We start from the raw sequence: 26030 nt of genomic DNA, 5'->3' as shown, positions 1-26030 counted from the left end.
TCGGTACCGAATTCCAGATACCGATACTGGTACCGATTATGAACGGTATCCAACCCTAGCATTCAAAGCTCCCCAAACGAACCGGAACTTTCCTAACAAGCAAACTAGGGTTCGATTAATTAGGAGCTGGTGTGAATGCAGCCTTAAGAGTTTGAAAACATGAGTTCTGGGCACGTTAACAGCGTTAACGCACATTAAAACAAATGGCGCGTTTCCATAACGACTGACCGTAAAAAGACTGTTAGCTGCGTTAGCTCCTTAACCACTGTTAGCGCACCTACAGTTGAACTGGAGCGGTCTGTTTATTAAACGAAAAGAGCAACGCAACAAATAACCAGCGTACCTGTGTACTGCGTATGTGTGCCTCTGTTTTTAAAGTTTTAGCGTTACTTTGGAGACTCATTTTAACAATCGCGAGTCACGTAAACATGACGTCAGTCGTCATGGAAACGCGTCATGCCAAAAACATTACGAAAGTACCAAAAAAAGGCACCATTTGGTGCCGATACCGAAATCCAGATACCGATACCGTACCGATGAACGGTAGCCAACCGTAGCATTAACACCTCCCCAAACGAACCGGAACTTTCCGAGCAAACAAACTAGGTTTCGATTACGAAGGAGCTGGTGTGAATGAACCCTCGAGAGTTTGAAAAACGAGTGCTGGGCACGTTAGCTGCGTCAGCGCTAACGCACAGCAACGAATGGCGCGTTTCCATGACGACTGATTGGGAAAAGACGAGCGTGACATCAAGTTCTCTTGCCGTGGCACTGGAGTCCAGGCACCGTTGAGAAGTTAGCTGCGTTAGCTCCTTTTAGCGCCGTTTGCGCACCTACAGTCAAACTGGAGCAGTCCGTTTATTCAACGAAAAGAGCAGCACTACAAAACCAGCGTACCTGTGTACTGTGTATCTGTGCCTCTGTTTTTAAAGTTTAGCGTTACTTTAGAGACTCATTTTAACAATCGGGAGTCACGTAAACATGACGTCACGCACGTCTTTTTCCAGTCAGTCGTCATGGAAACGCATCATGCTAAAAACATTTTTAAAAGTACCAAAAATTAGGAACCATTTGTTACCGATAACGAAATCCAGCTACCGATACCGTACCGATGAACGATAGCCAACCCTAGCATTAACACATCCCCAGATGAACCGTAACTTTCCGTGTGAATGAACCCTTGAGAGTTTGAAAAATATAAACAACCTGGAAACAGGAAGCAGAAAGAAAGACCGTAACGACACGGTGGAAGATACCAAAGTACGCTGAAAGCGCTGTAAATGTTTACGCGTCGCTAAAAAAAACAACACAGACGAGGAGGAGGAAAGAAAAGCGAGGCAGCTGATGGAGGCGGAAAAAAAGAGGCAGGAATAATATTTAGTTGGGAAATGGTCTGACAGCGGTGCTGACACATGAGATTCAGAAAAACACTTTTCCTGCTAGCTTAGCAGATGAGAGGGAGGGGAGGAGGGGGGGGGGGGGGACAAAAGAGAGGAAGACGAAGAAGAAAGTTGCCGAAAGAAGCAGGAAGTAGAGCGAGGGAGAGGAAACGCACTCGCAATCTTTTAAATTCTCCCGACTCTAATTTCTCTCCCACTGTCGACATTTCCCATTATCGTGGCGACTGAGATAAAACACTGTGGGATTGTGGGTGATTTATAGTGTTTGTTGTTGTTCCTTTTAAAGCTCAGTGAATTAAAGTGAACCAGGGGAGCAGCAGAGATAAGAGAAAGACACGGATCAAACACATCACACAGGGCAGCGAGGAAGAGGAGGAGGAAGAGGAGGAGGAGGAAAAACTGACAGAGCGCCGAGACGGACGTGTTCAAAGAGGGAGGAAGAAGTTTAGGTGATAGGATTTGACAGTCGGTTGAGTTTGAGATCAAAGGGCAGGGAGGTAAATCCATGTCACGCCTCGGATCCAAACTCGCTGCGAACTGCGAGAGAAATTCAAGTTTTATCTGAAGCAGAGTGCAGAGTTTCCATCATGGTACGGTTCGGTTTGGAATGGTAAAGTCCAGGGTTGGAAGGCGGGGTTTTCGTAACTCTTTCTGTGACCATCAGGCATTAGCATACTACTCATTAGCGTAACTCCTAGACTGTTTGCGATATCTAAAACATTCAAGACTGGCGATCCGTGACCCCGCCCTTCGCCCTAAGTCAGTTGAGATTGGCACAGCGCCCTCATGTGGAGGACAAAGTGCTAGATTGTTGGATAACGGAAAGCAGAGAAACCGTATACTTGTGATTAAGCTAATGCAACGTCAATGGACTAAGCTAATGCAACGTCAACGGACTAAGCTAATGCAACGTCAACGGACTAAGCTAATGCAACGTCAACGGACTAAGCTAATGTGACGTCAACAGACTAAAACTAATGTGACGTCACCAACAGACTAAGCTAATGTGACGTCAACAGACTAAGCTACTTGGTCCGGTTGCCTGTCCTAGTCGGACCTTAGCTCGATTAAACAGTGCATGTAAACGTACCGAGTTATACCCCACGGAAAGGATGCCAAATTTTTTTTTACTTTTTTGTTTTATTCCTAATGGAAATACGGACCCGGTACCAGATACAGGTACTAGCATCAGTGCGTCCCTAATGGAGACCATTAGCTCCTCTGATGCTAGAAATCAAGTAAGAATCAGATGCTTATTTTTTACCACAGACTCCCTTTCAAACCGTGTTACAGAGGAACTTCCTGCACGTGAGAACGTAAATTCTGAACGATTTCAGCCAAACGTGGACAAAGTAATTCAGACAAATGAGGAGAAGAGGAGGAGGAGGAGGAGGAGGAGAGCAGATGGGAAGGAGTTGCCTGGGTGATTCTTGCCTCGTGAAGTGTGATGGGGGGAAAAAGTGAGAGTGAGTGAGACATGAAATAAATGGATGGAAGAGAAGAGGGGGAGGGGCTCGTGTGTGTGCGTGTGGTTTTGTATTGGTTACCACGTCAGGACCAGGAAGTCCTCACGGAGACCAAAAACCTGGTCGTGACGAGGCAGAACCTCGTTTTCTGAGGAGCTCGTTACGGTTTGAATGAATTGTGGGTAAACGAATGGGACGACGATGTGGAGTCCTTATAAGAATAGCTGCACAAACACGTGTGTGTGTGTGTGTGTGCGTGTGTGTGTGTGTTAGACGAGCAGAAACAGACAGATGGACGGAGGGAAAACGAGCGACGACGCGTGAGCAGACGCGGACGTGGACACACACACGGTTACAAACACTAACAAATATAAAGAGACACACACACACACACACACACACACACACACACACACACACACACACACACACACACACACACACACACAGATGGTGTATTTACTGGTTGTTTCAGCGTTGACACGAGCTCTATTAATAGGAGGAAGTTAGTTTGAGTGAAGCCAGCGGAGCCAGACCCAACACAACGACGCCAGAGCAGAAGAGAAGCCCGGCCGAGGTCAGAGGAGAAGCTAACGTGGCTAATGTGACGGCTAACGCGGCACATTAACGCAAATAACAACTCCAATTACGATGATAATATAGACTAGAGGAAGATTTATGGTTATTCTGTGTGGAAAATCCTGCTAAAAACTGCTTTTGAACGACGATGAGCAGCCGGCTGATTAACTTACCTCGGCTAATCATTGATTGATTGATTGATTGATTTGGTGGGAAAAACTACACCAGCCTGTTGTAATCCCGCAGATTATCATTATATCCACGTCTTTGCGGTTATTTTTGAGCGGGTTAACGGGTTAACGTGCATAAAAACTCCTGAATCTTGTCAGGTCTGGTGAAAATGCGATATTGGCATCGTTCCCAGACCCGTGCTTTGCTCAAGGGCTCTATAGCGCCCCCCTAAGGTGAAAACGGAGGCAAAAATTGGAGGAAAAACACAATGAGACAAAAACTGTATGTTAAAATGTTAGATTAACTTGAGGTTATTATCAAATCTGACCAAACCAACAAAATCACACAGAGCATCTTTAAATTAGCCAAAATCTAAGCTAATCTGCAGCCAGTTTAGTCCAGATTATTCCGAAAAACCATCTCAAATATTCTTGAAAATCCAACCGAAGCCCAAACGAGCAGGAAGAGACGCCACGGTAAGAAAATAATCCCAAATCAAATCTGACCGAGCCACAAAATCACACAGGGCATCTTTAATTTAGCTCAAATCCAGCAAATCCAACACCGAAGACGTGAAACGAGGTTTTCAGGGAATTTGCTGACGAGTTGGCATTTTTCTTTGTCGTTAAAAAAACTGGATTGACAGGTTAGATTTACAGACCTTTTAATCCCTACAAAAGCCCGCCGAGCAGGAAAAGCCACAAGTTTTTGTTTTTTTTGAAGAAATGAGAAAAACGAGTGAAGAGGGTTAGTGAAAAGCCGCAGCCGCTGCACGCAAAAGCCAAGAGGTTTTTTTAGTTTGTCAGTTTAGTTCGTCCGCCTGGACGGTCGGACAGGGCGGGGTTTACCGGCTGCTGGTTGTGGGCCGTTGTTACTCGGCGTGGCCTTATTCCCAAACACCGCATCGAAATCTACGGTCATGGCCGCTGTGGTCTGCTGCAGATTCTGGCTCTCCAGTCCTGGAGAAGAAATCAGATCATGACTTCAGTCACCTGCCGCTAAACTAATCCCATCAGATTAGGAACATGAACCTCACAGTCTCCAGTTCACGGATACTGTTGTTGCTTAGTAACTTGGGACTCGGTGCAGGTTTTCAGAGGAGAGTTAAGAGATAAGCTCGTGTGTTTGAGGAAATCCACTGATGCAAACTTCTTTTTTTATTTCCTTTCTCTTCTCTGTGGAAGCACTTTTCTGACATAAGGAAAAAAAAAGTATAAAAAGTTGGATAAATAAGTCAAAAAGGATAAAGGGATAAAAAGTCGAAATCATAAGATAAAGTCAAAATTAACAGATGAAACGTCAAAATTCTGAGATAAAAATTGAAATTGTGATATTAAAAAGTCACAATGATGAGATAAACATTTAAATTATGAGATTAAAAAGTCACAATGATGAGATAAACATTTAAATTATGAGATTAAAAAGTCACAATGATGAGATAAACATTTAAATTATGAGATTAAAAAGTCACAATTATGAGATAGAAATTCCAAATTATTAAATGAAAAAGTTGAAATTAACAAAATGTCGAAATTATGAAATAGGTAAAAATTATGAGATAAAAAAAATGTAATTATGAGATTAATAGTCGAAATTATGAGATTAAAAGTCAAAATTATGAGCCAAGTCTAAATTCTAATATAAAAAAATCTGAATTATGAGATAAAAGTCAAAATTATGAGATAAAAAAATCTGAATTATGAGATAAAAGTCAAAATCATGGGAAAAAAATCCAAATTATGAGATTAAAAATTGAAATTATGCGATAAAAAGTCTAAATTATGAGATTAAAAGCCAAAATTCTGAGATAAAAAGTCTAAATCATGCGATAAAAAGCCCAAATTATGATATTAAAAAAATCGAAATTATAAGATTAAAAGTCAAAATTATGAGATGATAAGACTAAATAATGAGGTAGGTTTGACAAACACAGATCAACATTTTCTGACATTTTTCGGACCAAACGAGTTCTCGATCGGAGAAAATGATCGACAGATTATTCTGTGATGTAAATAATCGCTAATCGCAGCCTTAATAACCTTTAACACACAAACAGCTGCTTTAGCCTTTTACTGCTCTACCTATTTAATTGAAAGAGTTTAATCTCTATCTAAAGCCCACATTAAAGTCGGAGTACGGTCGTTTTGGCCGTATATAAACTTCTATGCAGATGACGATCTGTAAAACACCAAAGACCATTTTGTTTAAAGCACCTGAGACTCGATCAGTGTCTCATTTACTGACGTTTGTTTTGTTTTGAGAAGAGAATTAAAGGACGAGATCTGCGGCTAAAGAACTCTGAATTAAGGCCAAACTCTTTAAAAATGGCTTCACTTTAATCCTCCGTTATAAAGCCTGTAATTCTCTCAGAAACCTTTTTTTTTTACTTCAGATCGCTGATTGCAGGCGGAAATGAACTTTTTTTTGAATGTGTGTGTGTGTGTGTGTGTGTGTGTGTATGTGGTTACTCAGCATTTCTGCCACTTTTCCCACTTGGACAAACAAAAAAAGGAGCAGACGGAGGTTGAAGTGAAGTTGATGTTTCCTTTGACTTGGTTTAACTGAGTGAAAACATGATGACAGCATTTATTATTTCAAAACGCTGCAAGTGTTTTTGTTTTTAACGCAACCGAAACCTAATTTAAAAGTATCTATAAAAGAGTTGAGACTCATTTCAGCTCAATATTAGATACAGACACTCACGTCGTCCGTATTTGTGCACGTAATTTTGCAACTACGCGTCAAACAAAATAACGCAGTACCACCAGAGGTCAAGGGGGGGCACTGTGCACATTAATTCAAGTAATATCTGTCCAGCCAGAGCTTTTATTCTGAAAACAATATGTTTGCTAGAAACCTAAACAAAATGTTTGGTTTGAAAAAAATTAAAAACACCGCTGTTGTCATGGAGACGGCCAGGATACGGTAACGGCGTCATGTCCTTTTCGACGCAAACACACAAACTAGCGACAGTTGTTTTCACACACACACACAATCCATTTAGCATTGGAGCGGCGTTCTGGCCCTTCAGTAGCTTACTCTGTTGACATCACATTAGCTTGGTCTGTTGACGTCACATTAGCTTGGTCTGTTGGTGACGTCACATTAGCTTAGTCTGTTGACGTCACATTAGCTTAGTCTGTTGACGTCACATTAGCTTAGTCTGTTGACGTCACATTAGCTTAGTCTGTTGACGTCACATTACTTTAGTCCGTTAACGTCACATTAGCTTAGTCTGTTGGTGACGTCACATTAGCTTAGTCTGTTGGTGACATCCCATTAGCTCAGAATGTTGATGTCACATTAGCTTAGTCTGTTGGTGACATCACATTAGCTCAGAATGTTGACGTCACATTAGCTTAGTCTGTTGGTGACATCCCATTAGCTCAGAATGTTGATGTCACATTAGCTTAGTCTGTTGGAGACATCACATTAGTTCAGAATGTTGATGTCACATTAGCTTAGTCTGTTGGTGACATCACATTAGCTCAGAATGTTGGCATCACATTAGCTTAGTCCGTTGACGTCACATTAGCTTAGTCTAGATCTTGGTTGCAGCATTGCCTTAGCTAAGCTGTAACGCAGATCTGATCAACGTCACAATAGATTAGTCTGTTGACATCACATTAGCTTAGCCCTTTGACGCCACATTAGCTTAGTCTGTTGACATCACATTAACTTAGTCTGTTGACGCCACATTAGCTTAGTCCGTTGACGCCACATTAGCTTAGCCCGTTGACGTACATATATACATATATATGTAAATGTGTGTGAAGTCCTACCTCCCCAGGCACTGTTAGCGGTGGAGATGGAGGGCGTGCTCTGCACAGCGGGGATGAAGGTCGGCTGAAGATCAAACAGGTCACTGTTCATGTTGGGGACACTGAGGAGAGAGAGATGATGATGATGAGGAGGAGGAGGAGGAAGAGGAAGTGAAGAGCGATCAGAGCGGTGGTGGAAGGATAAGGCAGGGACAGGATAAAGAGGCAGAGACAGGCAGAAATTGGCCATAAATATTTAATCAATTGCGCATAAACAGCTAAAGCCACCAGTAAAAATGTTCATTTGTCACAGATCAAGATGAATTCTCTGCCTCTGAAGGGCTGTAAAAACTCAGACTGAGCTATAAAACAGTTACGAGCAGTAAATCCAGAGCCGGTTACAGCGCGGGCGTGTGGAGAGAGAGAGAGACTGTTTGAGCTGAGGAAAAAAACGTCAGATTACCGCGGGGATTAAAATCCACAGTGTGTCGCGTCACTTCACGTGGGAACAGCTAATTTACCGACTTCTTTATCGTCTTAAGAATTAACTCCCGGTAGTGAAACACTCGTTCAGCGATGAATCCCGGAAAACAGTGTGTGTGTGGTTTGTTTTTGCGAGATTTAATCTGGATTATCCATCGTCAAACAAAATATCCCGCAAAAATAAACAAATGGAAAAAAGTTTGGGAAACTTTTTCTGACACCAAACAAGTACACGATTAATCAATTATGATCATTATTATCATTGAACAGCTAAAAGACGACGTTAAAGGTCCAGTGTGTCGGAATCTTTTCACGTACATTGAAACAGAATATTTACAGAATATTCAAAAATCTAAATTACGCTTTTCTAAAATTTCTAAATTTGAGTGTTTTTTGATTGCACCCATAAAATCTGTGTTTTTATTCCGAGTATTTTTTTTCGGCCTGTTTTATGCGATTTTTTTTCGGGTTATGTTTTTACAAGTTTTTTTTCGGGTCTGTTTAAAAAAAAAAAAAATTAATTTGGGTCGGTTTTTACGAAAAAATATTTCCGGGTCGGTTTTTAGGAGAATTTCCACCTCTACCCCACCGGAGTCTGAATTTCAGGTCTGCTATTCACAACATTTTTTTTAGGGGTCTGTTTTTAGGGAGAAAAATAAAATTGTGGTCTGTTTTTACGTAAAAAAAACTATCTGGGTCTATATTATCGAGATTTTTTTCCCCAGAGTTTGAATTTGTGAGATTTTTATTTCGGGTCTGATTTAAGACATTTTTTTCAGGTCTCTTAACGACATTTTTACGAGTCTGTTTTTAGGGGAAAAAAAATCTGGGTCTGTATTTCCGAGATTTTTTTTCCCCCCCGAGTCTCAATTTCCGAGATTTGTTTTTTCCGGGTCTTTTTTTAACGACTTTTTTTTTTCCGGGTCTGTTTTTAGCTCGTCTTCTACCACGTAGTCCGACATTTTTTCAAACTGTTTTCGCTTGGATGCAGTTTGCCGTTTCACCCCTAGATGCCACTAAAGCCGAGTGTGTGTGTGTGTGTGTGTGTGTGTGTGTGTGTGTGTGTGTGTGTGTGTGTGTGTGTGTGTGTGCACCTGTTGGCAGGCAGTACAGAGGTGAACAGCTCTGGGTTGTGCATGATGTGGTTGTTGTTGTTGGCGATGCCTATTGAGTGGCTGCTGGGGGAGGCAGAGGGCGTCGTCTGCATGTTGATCTCCTTCAGGCGCTGGTCCTGCAACACACACACACACACACACACACACACACACCAGTCATTTCAAAACTAAATACAAACAAATTAAACGTTTGGTTTCCAGAAAATTCCCACGTCAGAAAATACTAATTTGATGTGTAAAAAACGCCAAGTATTTAGTCATTATTATTAAAAAAAAAAAGAAAGAGGGGAAATTAGAAGTTATTACAATACAGAGTGTTTTATGTGCTTATTTTCAGCACAGGTTCTGTTTTTCCGTGATTTTTTTTAAGGGTTCTGTTTAAACAAGATTTTTTTCCCAGATCTATTTTTACAAGATTTTTTTTCAGATTCTGTTTTTCTAAGATTTTTTTTACGGGTTCTCTTTTTACAAGAGATTTTTTCCCCGGGTCTATTTTTCCAAGATTTTTTGGGGTTCTGTTTTTACGAGATATTTTTCCAGATTCTGTTTTTCCAGGATTTTTTTTTTTGGGTTGCGTTTTTTACGAGATTTTTTTTCGGGTTCTGTTTTTCCGAGATTTTTTTTCAGGTTCCGTTTTTACGAGATTTTTTTTTTCGGGTTCCGTTTTTACGAGATTTTTTTTCGGGTTCTGTTTTCACGAATTTATTTCCCTGGCCTGTTTTTAATAAGATTTTTTTTTCAGAGTTTATTTTTACGAGATTTTTTTCAGGTCTGATTTTACAATATTTTTTATGGGTCTGTTTTCATTAGATTTTTTTTGGGGTTTCTTTTTTTGGACGAGAAACGCAGTTTTTCTTTTTCAAGTCCGTTTTTCCAATACTTTTTACGGGTTTGTTTTTAGTGTCAAGTTTGGCCAGTAGGGGGCAGGTCAAGTGAGGAAAAACACACCAAAATAATATCTATGATGATATTTCACATCATTTTCAAAATAAAAGTCTTTCTTTTGAGTAATAGTTCCCAATATAAACATATTTATGACTCAAAATGAATGTATTAATAAAAAGAAATAGAGAAATAAGTCATTATAAGTGGATATGAAGAGTTTGAGAGCACTTCCGTACAGCATGGTAAAGTTATTTTAATTACTGATGGGAGACAGCACTTTGAAGATGTTCCATCACAGCTGGGATTTTTATTATTTTTTAAAAAATTCTCCCTTCTTGTTCCAGACTTTCATTTCTTGCATGAATTTGAACGTTTGCCTTCAGGGTGGTTTGACTCACGCTGGTTAACAGCGGGGAAATTCTCGCTCTCCACATCCATCCAGAGGCTCCGTGGTTTAAAAATCATTCTTTGTGACAGTGTTTTTTTTTTTTTAAGCGTTATGTGGGTTTTAAACCTAAATAAAAACGCATTACATTTCTCCACAAGAGCTTTATATTTCACATTCAAGCTGCCGGGGATGTTTCGAGTCCTCCCAGAAGTGACTAACGTTGTATTTTAGCGCCTTCGTTAAATGATTTCTTGTCGTCCTCGCTGCGTTTATTGCTTATTTCTAGAGCTGGCGCTCTCCCGCGTCTGCCTATATTTTCCCGCTGGATCTTATTACTTTAGCCGCTGCAGTGACCCGATCTCACCACAGGGATCAATAAGATGGCGTCCCGTCACGTGAGAACATGTACTGGGAAATAACATCTGGCTTTTTTTTCGGGTGGTTTTGCTGGACAAAGGGAAGCAATTTACAGAAGAGTAGAAGGTGTGGACCCTTTAACTTTAAAGCTGCAGTACGTCATTTCTGTGGATCGCTGCTGTTGTTGTTATTCTGCCTCCGTTTGACTCCTGAAAACCTGACTGAGGGAGCGTTTGAGTGTATACAGCAGCAGAGCAGAGAGGCAGGCAACCTTTGGTGGACATTTCTTTCTTTCGAAATTATGAGATAAAAAGTCAAAATTATGAGATAAAAAGTCGTAATTGTGAGATTAAAAAGCCGTAATTATGAGATAAAGTCGTAATTATGAGATATAAAGCCGTAATTATGAGATAAAAAGTTGCAATTATGAGATAAAGTCGTAATTATGAGATATAAAGTCGTAATTATGAGATATAAAGTCGTAATTATGAGATATAAAGTCGTAATTATGAGATAAAAAGTGGTAATTATGAGATAAAAAGTCAAAATTATGAGATGAAAAGTAGTAATTATGAGATAAAAAGTTGTAATTATGAGATAAAAAGTCAAAATTAGGAGATAAAGTTGTAATTATGAGATAAAAAGTCTTAATTATGAGATAAAAAGTCAAAATTATGAGATAAAGTCAAAATTATGAGATAAAAAGTAGTAATTTTGAGATATAAAGTGGTAATTATGAGTTTAAAAGTGGTAATTATGAGTTAAAGTTGTAATAATGAGATAAAAAGTCGAAATTATGAGATAAAAATCATAATTTCGACTTTTTAATCTCATAATTTTTTTTTTCTGGCAGAAACAGGCTTCCATATCCAAGTGTTTAATGGTAACAAATAATACAAAAACCTTCAGTAACCACTTATTATTCTAGTAAGTAAACTATGGAAAAAAAGTAAAAAATAAATAAAATAAAGCAGATTTTTAATGACTTGGCAACTAGGGCTGAACAATTAATCGAAATTGTATTAAAAATTTAGATGAATTATTGTCATAATCCTGAATAACACTGTGTGCTTTTTCATTTAAGTACGAAAAAACAGCCTGTAGCACTCCGACGTCTTCAACTTTCGGATTAACGTTCCCTTCATCTTACTCTGGAGAACGCAGACAGATGGCAATAAAAGCACGTAAGAAGAACCGATAAAAATTAAGTTAATTAGCCTGGAACGACGCTCAAGTTAGAATCCGGACTCAGGCAAACTCAACTTTGTAAATATGACGTCAAAGTGCGTCGTAAGCCGTTACCATTCCTGTCATCGCCGTACGTCTGCATGACCGTAACTCCTAGACCGTTTCACCTTGAAACGTTCAAAAACTATGCACTGGCCTGTAAAGCAGTAGCATTTATGGATGGATGGACACTGGAAAGCAGAGAAGCAGAGCTTTGCGCTCATACGCTTCGACATTACGGTAGGACCTGTGTCCAATAACAGACGAGATTCCGCAAAAAGCGTCACCGACGTTTACAGCCATAACAAATAAATCCAGGTGGCCCGATTATCGAGACGGTCATTAGAGGGTTTAAGTACTTAAAAACCCTTCAATTTACCCTTGACTGCCAAATGGGAAGCTGTGAATCAGGATGCTAACTTTAGCGTCGTGATTAACGACGGGGCAGAATCGGGGAATTCCCATCACTACCATCCCTTAGGATCTTTGGTGATCTGGTCTAATCCCCAGCAAAGGGACCAGTTATTGTTGATATGCCGTCAGTGATGTATGGTGCAAACTACGAATGTACGGTTCGTTTCAGGGAACTGAGATTGAGATCCTCCGTCCCTGAACTACTGTGGGATGAATAAAGCAGAATCTCCTGCTGCTCCGCGGCGTCATTGATATTCCGACGGCGTCGCCGCGGAACAAATGCGAGCGGCTGTTATTGTTTGGGCTGCGGCCCCAGCTGGACGCTCGCCGACTGTATAAGTGTGTGTTTTTCTTTGTGGACACCAGGGCGAGAGCGCAACACACACACACACACACACACACACAGCTGGACCGGAGCACTTTGGACCGACCCCCGCTAACCCTCGCGCTCCATCATGTTCTAACACTTTATCTCCTCTCTGTCCTTTCTCGCTAAACCCAAAAGGTAATCAGTGGACCTTGGCAGCACTGGTGGTGGTGTTTGGGGGGGGGGGGGGGGGTTTGGGGCAACCAAGGGCACGGATAAAATCCAATCAAGCGTACACACAAACAAACACACCAAGACACACTGGCAAGAACATACCGAGTCTTATCTGCCTGGCTTTACACACACACACACACACACACACACACACACGGCTCAGACAGCGAGTGTTAGCTTCACTGACTCAATTACAGTCTGTGTAAAAGCAGGAACTCCCAAGGCTGGAGCAAGAAATGTCAACACGTTCTACGCCCGACTCTTTCTTTTGTTCCACTCGCCCGCCGAGACTCGTGGCCTTTGTCCTCAACCGGCAGGGGGGGCGGAGTTCTAAAAACCACAGAGCACCGAGTCTGCGACGTTTTTTAGGATTCATCGGTCAGGATAAACAAAGTGCCGCGGTAACATTTACGCTAAACCCCTCGCTCAGGCTTGCGTTCTCGCGAGAAACGTAGCCCGACGTCGTACGGCATCTCATATGGCGTCGGATTTATGTCAAAAGATGTGCTCACTAGCTAACAAGGCTACACGTTATTACCGCGGACAACAAAGACAACAAAGACAACAAAGGAGGACGTCCAGCAGCTCGTCGAGATCAGACCGCGGACGTTGAAGAAACATCGCTCTCAAGGGAGTGACAACGTAAGGGCTTAACGATTTATCGAAATCGCAATACGGCAAAGACAAAATATCCGTCTTATTTTTATATTTTCTACAGTATTTTATCGTTTTGTTTTTTTTCGGTCTTTTAGATAGTATGCGTCTTTATTTTTTTTTTTTATCTCTGATGAGTTTAGCTTGACGTCGTACGACATCTACACAACATGACGGATATGGCATCAGGTTTATGTCAAAAGTCGCAATAAAACGTGGTCACGAGCTAATAAAGCTACACGTTATTACCGCGGACAACAAAGACAACAAAGGAGGACGTCCAGCAGCTCGTCAAAATCCGACCGCGGACGTTGAAGAAACATCGCTCGCAAGGGAGTGACGACGTAAGGGCTTTACAATTTATCGGAATCGCATTACGGCAAAGACAAAACGTCCGTCTTATTTCTGTTTTATTTTTATATTTTCTACAGTATTTTATCGTTTTGGTTTTTTCCGGTCTTTTAGATAGTATGCGTCTTTATTTTGTTCATCTCTGATGAGTTTAGCTTGACGTCGTACGACATCGACACAACATGACGGATATGGCATCAAGTTTATGTCAAAAGTCGCAATAAAATGTGCTCACGAGCTAATAAAGCTACATGTTTTACTGCAGACAAAGACAACAAAGGAGGACGTCCAGCAGCTCGTCGAGATCAGACCGCGGACGTTGAAGAAACATCACTCGCAAGGGAGTGACGACGTAAGAGCTTAACAATTTATCGAAATCACAATATGGCAAAGACAAAACGTCCAACTTATTTGTGTTGTTTTTAACCCTATATTTTTATATTTTCAACAGTATTAGGTATTTTAGGTAGTATTTACTTCATTTTGTTTATCTCTGATGAGTTTAGCCTGATGTCGTTCGACATCGACAATGCGACAGATATATGTCAAAAGTCGCAATAAAACGTGCTAATAAAGCTACACGTTTTACTGCAGACAACAAAGGAGGACGTCCAGCAGCTCGTCAAGATCAGACCGCGGACGTTGAAGAAACATCGCTCGCAAGGGAGTGACGACGTAAGGGCTTTACAATTTATCGGAATCGCATTACGGCAAAGACAAAACGTCCGTCTTATTTCTGTTTTATTTTTATATTTTCTACAGTATTTTATCGTTTTGGTTTTTTCCGGTCTTTTAGATAGTATGCGTCTTTATTTTGTTCATCTCTGATGAGTTTAGCTTGACGTCGTACGACATCGACACAACATGACGGATATGGCATCAAGTTTATGTCAAAAGTCGCAATAAAATGTGCTCACGAGCTAATAAAGCTACATGTTTTACTGCAGACAAAGACAACAAAGGAGGACGTCCAGCAGCTCGTCGAGATCAGACCGCGGACGTTGAAGAAACATCACTCGCAAGGGAGTGACGACGTAAGAGCTTAACAATTTATCGAAATCACAATATGGCAAAGACAAAACGTCCAACTTATTTGTGTTGTTTTTAACCCTATATTTTTATATTTTCAACAGTATTAGGTATTTTAGGTAGTATTTACTTCATTTTGTTTATCTCTGATGAGTTTAGCCTGATGTCGTTCGACATCGACAATGCGACAGATATATGTCAAAAGTCGCAATAAAACGTGCTAATAAAGCTACACGTTTTACTGCAGACAACAAAGGAGGACGTCCAGCAGCTCGTCAAGATCAGACCGCGGACGTTGAAGAAACACCGCTCGCAAAGGAGTGACGACGTAAGTCTTTTCGGGTCTTTTAGGTATGCGTCGTTGTTTTGTTTATCTCTGACGAGCTTAGCCTGACGTCGTACGACATCGACACAACACGGCAGATATGGCGTCAGATCTACGTAAAAAAAAGTCTCGAGAGAGATAAAACGTGCCCACGAGCTAATTTTACTGCGGTAAACAAAGACAACAAAGGAGGACGTCCAGCAGCTCGTCAAGATCTGCATCAAAAAGACAGCGGACGTTTTTAGGTATTTTACGGAATCTTATCAAAAATCGCAATACGGCAAAGACAAAATGTACGACTTATTTGTGTTGTTTCTATCTTTCGTACACTAGTGAATAGTAGTAGCTTAAAGTTAGCTTGATTCTTTTAAGAATTGCACCAAAATAACCGGCAGTGAATGAAAAATGGAAGTTCACTTTTAAAACTTCGTTAAAATAAATTTGCGTTACCTTGAGCGCCTGCAGCCTGGCCTGCTCCTCCTCTAAAGCCTGCTGCTTCTCCTTCTCGTCCATGCGACTGAAGGACATGCCGGTGGTGGAAAGGGACGAGACGGCGTTGGACAGCGTGGACGCTCTGCAAAACAAAAACAACAAAAAAACGTGAGGACGGCGGTTTCTGCGATCGGATCTGTGAGGATGCATTTAGGAACATGAGCTAGGAAGTAGGATGGAAGTGGAAGTCGGCCACCAGGGGGCGACACTTATCTGTAGGAAATATCTGTGGGAAAATGTGACGTGATCTGAGCCCGGAGGTCATAGACGTTTACCTGGTGTCTGCGTTCAACTCCTTGGTCTTCTTCCCCTCCAGAGAGGCCAGGTGCTGCTCTAGCGCCTCCAGGAGGCTGCTGGGAGCCTGAGAGGAGGAGGGAAAAAAAAAAAGAAGGAAAAAATCACTTAACGTCTCTTATGAAAAATCACTTTCTCACACACACCGAGCAGCCGGAGTTAGTAGGTCTCACAGGACGTTATTTTTTTCCAAGAATAGCCATGTCAACATGCAGCAAACACTCACAGTGTTAGCAGGGAGACTCAAAGGAGAGAGGGAACAAAGGAGGAGGAGGTAGGAAAATAAATAGCGAGGGAGAGTGCGGAGGAGACGTCGCGTCAGTTCTCCACACGAGCAGGAGGCGATAAATGTCTGTGCTGCTGCCTCTCTCTTTCTTTATTTCTTTCTTTTACTCCATTCATCTTCACTGTTGCTGTGTTTGTGCGTCTGCTGCAGCCTCCGTTCTGAAACTCTGAAAACAACGCAATTTATTCCAGACCTTTTACCTTAATCACGCCTCTACACGCCTGCTTTCTTCTAAGACGCCATCTTAACATCTGTCGTCGTGTACTTCTGGTATTGTACGTTTTCCAAAATGAGACAAAAAAGTCATAGTTTAGTGTCGTCCAAAAAGTCGTAGTTTAGTTGGTTGTCCAAAAAGTCGTAGTTTAGTGTCACCCAAAAAGTCATAGTTTGGTATGTCATCCAAAAAGTCCCCTAAAGTCATAGTTTAGTATGTCGTCCAAAAAGTCGTAGTATAGTTTGTTTTCCAAAAAATCGTAGTTTAGTGTTTCCCAAAAAGTCGTAGTCTGGTATGTCATCCAAAAAGTCCACAAAAAGTCATAGTTTAGTATGTCATTCAAAAAGTCACCAAAAAGTCGTAGTTTAGTATGTCTTCCAAAAAGTCGTAGTTTATTATGTTGTCCAAAATGTCATAGTTTAGTATGTCATCCAAAAAGTCGTAGATTAGTATGTAATCCAAAAAGTCGTAGTTTAGTATGTCATCCAAAAAGTCGTAGTTTAGCGTGTTGTACAAAAAGTCATAGTTTGGAATGCCATCCAAAAATTCGTAGTTTAGTATGTCATCCAAAAAGTCGTAGTTTAGCATGTCGTCCAAAAAGTCGTAGTTAAGGGTGTTCTCCAAAAAGTCCCCAAACAGTCATGTTTATGTCGTCCAAAAAGTCATAGTTTAGTATGTTGTCCAAAAAGTCACCGAAAAGTTGTAGTTTAGTATGTCGTCCAAAAATTCATAGTTTAGTATGTCATCAAAAAAGTCGTAGATTAGTATGTAATCCAAAAAGTCATAGTTAAGTATGTTGCCCAAAAAGTTGAATTAGTGTGTTGTCCAAAAAGTCACCAAAAAGTCGTAGTTTAGTATGTCGTCCAAAAAAATCTTAGTTTAGTATGTCACTCAAAAAGCCACAAAAAGACAGTTTAGTCGTTCAAAAAGTCAGTGTTTAGTGCGTCATCGAAAAAAGTAACCGTAAAGCATGTCGTCCAGTCACCAAAAAGTCGTAGTTTAGTTGGACGTCCGAAATGAGACCACAAAGTCCCGTCGCGATTTCGGCAAAAACGACCGTCCAATCACAGACAAGATTCCATAACTGTCAGATATGAACAGTGAAAGTCATCTCACTCATTTGACCTTTGTTGACAATTCTACAGCCGTTAAATCTCAATAAATCCAGACTGGACCTGAATATCATGATGGTCATAAGAGGCTTAAACGCTGAAAACAGCTTTTTCTTCTTCTTCACACATGTACAAGTTTAACATGAAGAGAAATAGCAGCAGATCTGCTCCTGAGAGAAAGAGAGGAAATTCTTCCACTGTGAAAATATGACAACGTCATGTCTGCGTCTCCATCCACAAGAATGTGAAGTGAGCTGCTGTCAGTCGGGCTGTACACACACACACACACACACACACACACACACAGACACACACACAGAGGGGAATGTTTTGGCTAGCGAGGCCTCTGCGGTCGCTGAGACGTCGGTGGATTCTTGCCAAACCGTTTCCTTGGTTGTGAAAGAAACACAAGACTGGCCACTGTTTGTCTGTCGGGCGGTGTTTGAATACGCCCGAGTGTCCGCCCTCAGGTCAACATTGACTCAGACGCACACAAACACGTCCTCGTCATGTGACGATATTCTACTCAGGTCATCAAAACGTCGTAGTTTAGTATGTCGTCCAAAAAGTCAAAAGAAAGTCGTGGTTTAGTATGTCGTCCAAAAAGTCATAGTTTAGTATGTCGTCCAAAAAGTCACAGTAAAGTATGTAATCCAGTCACCAAAAAAGTGGTAGTTTAGTATGTCGTCCAAAAAGCCACCAAAAAGTCTTAGTATAGTTGGACGTCCAAAAAGTCACCAAAGTCATAGTTTAGTATGTCGTCCAAAAAGTCACCAAAACTTCGTAGTTCAACATGTCGCCCAAAGAGTCGTAGTTTTGTATTTCATCCAAAAAGTCGTAGTTTAGTATGTTGTTCAAAAAGTCACATTATATTATGTTGTCAAAAAGTCACCAAAGTCGTAGTTTAGTATGTCGTCCAAAAAGTCAAAAAAAGGTTGTGGTTTGTATGTCTCCAAAACGTCGTTGTTTAGTATGTTGTCCAAAAAGTCGTAGTTTAGTATGTTGTCCAAATTGTCAAAAGAAAGTCGTAGTTTAGTATGTCATCCAAAAAATCTCCAAAACGTCGTAGGTTAGTATGTCGTCCAAAAAGTCACCAAAACTTCGTAGTTTAACATGTCGCCCAAAGAGTCGTAGTTTTGTATGTCATCCAAAAAGTCGTAGTTTAGTATGTTGTCCAAAATGTCACATTATATTATGCCCTCCCAAAAGTCACCAAAGTTGTAGTTTAGTATGTTGTCCAAAAAGTCACAGTAAAGTATGTAATCCAGTCACCAAAAAAGTCGTAGTTTAGTATGTCGTCCAAAAAGTCGTAGTTTAGCGTGTTGTCCAAAAAGTCCCCAAATAGTCATAGTTTATTATGTCGTCCAAAAAGTCACCAAAAAGTTGTAGTTCAGTATGTCGTCCAAAAAGTCACAGTAAAGTGTGTAATCCAGTCACCAAAAATGTCGTAGTTTAGTATGTCGTCCAAAAAGTCGTAGTTTAGTATGTTGTCCAAAAAGTCGTAGTTTAGTATGTTGTCCAAAAAGTCACAGTGAAGTATGTAATCCAGTCACCAAAAAAGTTGTAGTTTAGTATGTCGTCCAAAAAGCCACCAAAAAGTCGTAGTATAGTTGGACGTCCAAAAAGTCACCAAAGTCGTAGTTTAGTATGTCATCCAAAAAGTCACAGTAAGGTATGTCGCCCAGTCACCAAAAAAGTTGTAGTTTAGTATGTCGTCCAAAAAGCCACTAAAAAAAAACAAATCACTAGTAAAGTTTGTAAATGGCCTCCCAAACCAAAGTCCATAGAGAAAAACAGCGATTTTAGCTGGAGGGGACACAGGAGCCGCTGAGCCGCCGCTGCCTCGTGTGGTGAGTTTGTGTCCACCGGGTGAATCCAAACACAGGATTTCAAACACAGAACTCATGAAAACAACACACTTGGACTCACAGATGAAGGCTGAGGCTCCTGTGCTGCTGCTGCTGCTGCTGCGGTGGAAAAAGTGCTGATTTTCTCAATGGGATTTGGTGTGGGAGAGCGAGCGAGTGAGCACTTTACAAACTCTACAGTTTCCCCCCAAGGCGGGAAAAAAAGGCCGTCTTGTCAAATGTGATGAGTCGACAAATGTGTTGTCAAGATATCACAGAGGTGGATTTTTTTATAACAGGTAAGCGTTTTGTTACAGGTTTAAGAATCAGTTTCCTGTTCTTTTGGGACAACAATAACAACACGATATATCGCCCGGGTTAGCGGCTATTAAAGCTCGCGTCGAGGGCGACGATCGTCGTGCGGCGACAGATGTGAAATAAACAACATCTAAGGAGGCGAAGGAATTCAAATCACAACCCGGCGCTGGGGATTTTTTTCCTTTTTATTCATGCAGATGAAGACGGGAGAGAGGGCAGAAGAGGTGAAGCCTCATTTTCTATTCATGAGGTTTCGCTGCCCTTTTGCTTGTCGTGTCAAAGTGTGTGTGCGTCAGTGCTACACACAAACACACACACACACACACACATACACTGTATTGAGTCACGTCGCTCCGCTGTGGCATGAAAAAACCAGAAACGGCATGTGTTCGCATGTGTTTACACAAACACAAGCATGTGGCCCAGGCTCATGTTCATGTTCATGCAGGGGGAAGGGGGGGGGGGGGGGGTTAGCAGTTAGCAGTTAGCAGTTAGCAGCACAGTACGCAACAAAACCACCACCTACAATGTACGATCCTTTAGTTTTCTGCGGCAGGAAAGGGAGAAGAAGGAGAAGGAGAAGGAGAAAATTGTCTTATTTAGCGACTGTGAGATCAACAACCGCGTGGGTCGACCCATGTGCCGTAAAAAAAAAAAACGGGGTTGGAAAAAAAGTCTGGGAGTTTGCAATATTGTCAACTTTCCGCAGGAATTAATGAGAATAAAGTGGAATTTTGCTCAACACTCAATGTTGAGAACATCCGACCAATCATCATTCGTGGTTCATGGGTCGTCGGGGAGGCGGGGCAATGGACGTGCTCTATTTGGTCGTCGCGCTTCATATAAATAAATACACGATGAATCTGCGTCGTCTGATCCCCGGACATCGAACAATCCCATTTTTAAACCAAATACAGTTGAATATCGACGTTATTCCTCAATTATAGACACATAGCACATTGCTAACTGTTGGGCTATTGAGGCCACGCCCCCTACATGAACTGTCACACGACACCACGGGTGATTTCGGGAAAACCTGAAATACTGAAGCCACACATTTGAGCCATGAGTTTAACTATATCAATCACAGTGTGCTAGCTGGCTAACCGGATATGCTAAATGTAAGCTAGCTAGCACCGTTTCAGTTACAGAGGTTAGCTTATCTGTTGTAAAATATTTCGTAGATATACATAAGCATATATATGCATCTGTGCATTACATTAGTGGTTCTACTCGTTTTATAGCATTCCCAGTTAATTACCATGGAACATTTCTGGGAATGTACCGGGGAATTTTACGTGGGTAGGAAATCGATACAGAATTTTTTATTTTTTTTTATTTTCCACAATTGTGAAAACTGAAAAATTTGCATGTTCGGTGTGGCTTCCGATCAAATGAATGTTCTGAACCCAAATAAAAAGGAAATATACTTCCTTACCAACAGGTGGCAGTAGTCTCTATTCGTAAATAAAAAAAGGAAGCAGACGATCGGTTTTTTTGTCCCCGTAGAAACAGTTCCAGTTATTATTGAATCGGTTTATACCGTCGTCTCGTTTCCGCGCCATTCGCCGTTGAAATGACCGTTTCCTCCGAGGCTAGCTATTTCACTCGCGATCGCGTGAGGTTTTTCCCGAAATCCAAGCGGCGAAAGAGAGGAGAAGTTCGCTTTCTGATGAGCGATGTGATGAGGAGAAAGAGTGGGAGGGAAAAGTAGAAAGTTAAGTTAAGTTTTTTTGGGTAAGTGGGCGGAGCCTAAAGGAGAGAAAGCGATTTGATGGATGGAAGCGAGGAAAGAGAGAAAAAGAGGTTGAGAGAGAGAGTGGAAGGTGGGATGTACACTGACCTGTGAGAGATCTGGGATGTCACCCTGATCTATTCCAACTTGCTGTCATCGAAAAAACAATAAAACAAAAGAAAACAAAAAGAGGAGGAGGAGGAGGAGGAGGAGGGGGTGGGGGGGGATAATGGAGAATAAAAGAAAAGAAAAAAAAATGAGAAAAACAAAGGTTGGTTACTTCATGCAGTGGCAGCGTCAACGTAAACAACAACAGAAATAAACGAGTCAATCCTCACACTGAAGAATAATGACGATGATGATGATGATGATGAGTGTACAGTGAAATGTGAGAGAGACTCGTGAACCAAGACCACATGGAAATACACTCAGAATAATAAGAATTAGAATAATAATAAAAAACACTGGAGACAAACGACTGGAGACGAGGACGTTTTCACAGACGGACATTTGAAAAAAGACAAAAAAAATCATTGATTTTATAGATCTTTAAAATCTGTGTTTAAAAAAAACCTTTCTTTTAAAAATTCTGAGATTCTGAGATAAAAGGCGGAATTGTGACTTTAATCTCGGTATTCCTACTCCCCCCTCCGTACTGGAACGCTGACCTTCATCACAGATAATTGATTTTTTTCTCAGAATTCAGACTTTAAACCTCAGAATTCAGACTTTGATTCTCATTATTCAGACTTTATAATCTCGGAATTCAGACTTTAAAATCTCAGAATTAAGACTATACATTCTGAGAATTCATACTATAGATTCTCCGAATTCAGACTTTAAAATCTCAGAATTCAGACTTTAACCCTCAGAATTCAGACTTTAATCCTCAGAATTCATACTATAGATTCTCAGAATTCAGACTTTAAAATCTCAGAATTCAGACTAATCCTCAGAATTCAGACTAATCCTCAGAATTCAGACTATAGATTCTCAGAATTCAGACTTTAAAATCTCAGAATTCAGACTATTAAATCTCAGAATTTAGACAATAAAATCTCAGAATTCAGACTTTAAATTCTCAGAGTTCAGACTTCTTAACTCTTGAGGTTTAAGTTGGAATTCCAAGAATACAGTCAAACATCAGACTTTATCCTCAGAATTTGGACTTTAAATATTGCAATTCAGACAATTCACAGATTTGTGTGATTAAAAATACCAATTCCGAAGATTAAAGTCGGAATTCTGAGAATTATCAGAATTCCAATTTTTTTTCCCCCCTAGGAAATCTGACTTTTTTTGGGGTAATTTCATTAAAATGTGTAAATCTAATCCTCGTCCATACAATTTGTTTGCTAATTGATTTGAATTAACAAAATGTAAATCTGCATTAACCTCAGCATTTTTTTTTTAAATTTAACTATAGATATTGTTCTGTATTGTTTTTTTTAACATAATGATTGTTTTTTATTATTGAATTTGAAGCATTGAAATGCTATTTTATGCAGTAAAAATGTTTTTATTTTGATTCCAAGTTCATTCATCAGAAATTAGTTGAATTTTTTTTCCATCTCAGTGTTTTGACCAATTTTTACACTTGATATATGAAATATAAGATCTTTACAGAGTTATTTTTGTTAATCCACAGTCTGAACAAAAGAAAAGAAAACACCATTCATTTCCCACGAGTTCTTCTTTAGGAGCCAATTAGAAAAGACAAAGGAAGATTTTATTTGAACTAATAGTTTTCTGCACTTCCTCGAGCACAAGAGTCGATTCTGAGTGTTTGAAACAAAGGAGAGAGAGAAGGAGGGGAAGAAGGAGGGATGATGTGGAGGAGGAGGAGGAGGAGACGCACTGGTATCCATCTTTGTCGGAGGGAGGGGGAGGAAAAAGGAGGTGGAGGAGCTAATGGAGCGTCTAACCACGTCCTCCATCTTTGTTATTGTGTGTGTGTGTGTGTGTGTGTGTGTGTGTGTGTGTGTGTGTGTGTGTGTGTAGTAAATGTGGGTCAGTGAGGGTAAAGCAGGTTTTCTCCCGTCTGTATTCTCGTCTCTGCAGGAGCTAAAGTGTGACACGGAATTCCAGACTTTGGTCATTTAAAGAAAAATTTTAAGAAATTGAGGAAAAAAAGTCCTTTTCGGAATTCGGACTTGAATTCTCAGAATTCTGATGTTAACTCAGAATTCTGACTTGAATTTGGACTTTAATTCTAAGAATTCAGACTTTAAATGTCAGAATTCAGACTTTAACTCTCAGAATTCGGACTTCAATTCTCAGAATTTGAACTTTCACAGAATTCTGACTTTAACTCAGAGATCGGACTTTAACTCAGAATTCTGACTTTAATTCTAAGAATTCAGACTTTAAATGTCAGAATTCAGACTTTAACTCAGAATTCTGACTTTAACTCACAAAATTTGGACTTCAATTCTCAGAATTCGGACTTTAACTCACAGAATTCGGTCTATAACTCACAGAATTCTGACTGAAAACTCTCGAGATTTAAGTTCAAATTCCAATATCAGAGTCAAACTTAATTCTCAGAATTTGAGAACTTAATTTTGTGAGTCTGAAGTCGTTTTTGTTATGAAAATTAGTTTTTTCATTAACTAATTCGGACTTTAATCTCAAATTTTCAGTGTTTAAAAAAAAAAAAATTTTGTGCATGTACGTGTGTCAGGGAAAACGATCGGTAAGAAAAAAAGAGACTTTAGAATGTATTCTCAGAATTCTGAGAGTAAATTACATAATTTCACCCGTTTTCCTTAGTTTTTTTAAATTCCTGTTTTTGTGTGTGCGCACGTACGTGTGTCGGGAATTGTCAACTTTACCCTCAGAATTCGGAGAGTAAAGTGAACGTGTGGGTGTGGGTGTGTGTGTGTGTGTGTGTGTGTGTGTGTGTGTGGGCGTGTGCGTGTACCTCGGCCACTTTGAGGAACTCTGACAGCTTAGTCATCCTGCACAGAAACTTCTTGTAGATGTCCAGAGCGTCTTTACACTGATTCTTCTTCATGTCAAAGTATTTCTCTGTAGAGAGAGAGAGAGAGAGAGAGAGAGAGAGAGAGAGAGAGAGAGAGACAGAGAGGTTATCACAAACATGAAGTGACGACAAAGACAAGACGACGTAGGAAGTAAAGGAGGAAGGACTGAGTGCATAATTAAGTCGAGACAAACACAAACATTTAGCAGCTTGTAAAAATCCACTCTGCTGCTGCCGTGACAACCAGACTGCTGTGTGTGTGTGTGTGTGTGTGTGTGTGTGTGTGTGTGTGTGTGTGTGTGTGTGTTACCCAGCAGGTTGATGACCCCTTCATTATAGGCTGCAAACAGCCGTATGGAGTCTTTGAAGAGCAGCATGAAGGCCGAGTTGATCACTCCGTTGGTCAGCTCATTAGGGTTGGCCTGCAGAGAGTTGGAGGTGAAGCACATGTTTCGCTCCTTTACTTTAGGCTCGGGCTCGACTCGACTTAAAAAAAATCCCTGAAATGTGCGTTAATCTCCATGGAAACGTCTAAAATCGCAACATTTTACAATTCCGTGAACAAATCTTTTCAATCAAACTGATTCTAACACCAGAAAACGACATGTTCAGTTTCATGCAGCGGAGCGGTGATGTCTCCGCCGACGTTGAGGAGGTTCTATATCGTAAAACTGTGTCGAGTGGAGCTGAAACCTTAACCTAACCCTAAACTAAGCCCAATTCTAACCCTAAAATCAGGTCTTAACACCAAAAAAGCCCTTTAAAAATCGGAGCAGGCAAAATGTCCCCACAAAGACAGAGTTATAAACACACACACACGGTACCTGGAAATCCAGCAGTGCGTCCAGCTGGTTCTGGATGATGGGCAGAGTCTTGATCAGCTTCTCCGTGTTCATCGTTCGCATCACTCCGTCGATCCTGACGCGACAAACAACAACAACTGTGGGCGGGAAACTTTGTACGACGTCAGGCTTTATTCAAATTTAAAACGGGAATGAATGACGGCCGCCAGACTTGGCGCTAGCCCGAGCTAATTGACGATAATCGCCGTTTGGCCTCGCAAACGTGTAGTCTCACGTGAAATGTCGCGCGGATGTCATTGAAAGTGTGTCTTCCCGCCAGAACGGGAACTTTTAGTGGAAAGAGCGTTAGCGAGCTAGTTAGCATCACAGTCACCCACGACTCCTAAACTTTACTCTTAAAGTGGCATCGTGAGCAAAATAATCGTGATAAAAATGTTTTTTAAAATACACTGAAATACTTTTATTTTTGCCTTTTCATCGCAGTTCGGACATCGTTAAGAAAAACAAGACTCTTAAAGGGCCAGTGCCATGTACATTTAAGCTCGGGTCTTGCTTTATGGAGGCCGCCATTTTGCATCTACGGCAGCCTGCACAGACAAACATGTCTGAACACGTGCCTCAGTACAAACTTGCACGGTCTGGAAAAGACTGGAAATGTGTCGGCTCCCCCTTGTGGCACGCTAAATAAAATCACTAGGACTGTACATTGGTCACTTCCCTGCTCACGAGTGTCCACGATAATGGCAAATTACGACAACAGATCTAATGCGAGTGCTTTTCATGCGATTCCTGCGAAAAGC

At 40.7% G+C, this 26030-nt stretch overlaps 1 protein-coding gene across 2 annotated transcripts in view; it reads right to left on the bottom strand.

Moving 5' to 3' along the window:
- LOC310940064 (phosphatidylinositol-binding clathrin assembly protein) overlaps positions 1-26030 on the bottom strand; it is a 77714-nt gene that overhangs the window by 14077 nt on the left and 37607 nt on the right. The window contains exons 5-13 of one of the 2 annotated variants that reach the window (XM_083904983.1): positions 25252-25345; positions 24738-24849; positions 24368-24474; positions 21553-21594; positions 15914-15999; positions 15597-15720; positions 8955-9091; positions 7399-7499; positions 4465-4575 (exon numbers count right to left, since the gene is read on the bottom strand). In XM_083904983.1, coding sequence (XP_083761109.1) covers positions 4465-4575; positions 7399-7499; positions 8955-9091; positions 15597-15720; positions 15914-15999; positions 21553-21594; positions 24368-24474; positions 24738-24849; positions 25252-25345 — 914 coding nt within the window. The remainder of the gene's footprint in view (positions 1-4464; positions 4576-7398; positions 7500-8954; positions 9092-15596; positions 15721-15913; positions 16000-21552; positions 21595-24367; positions 24475-24737; positions 24850-25251; positions 25346-26030) is intronic. The other variant, XM_083904984.1, reaches the window with a different exon arrangement.

The sequence above is a fragment of the Microchirus variegatus genome (assembly GCF_963457635.1).
Source record: "Microchirus variegatus genome assembly, chromosome: 2".
Classification (NCBI taxonomy): Eukaryota; Metazoa; Chordata; class Actinopteri; order Pleuronectiformes; family Soleidae; genus Microchirus; species Microchirus variegatus.
This window is presented reverse-complemented; position numbering and strand designations above follow the sequence as displayed.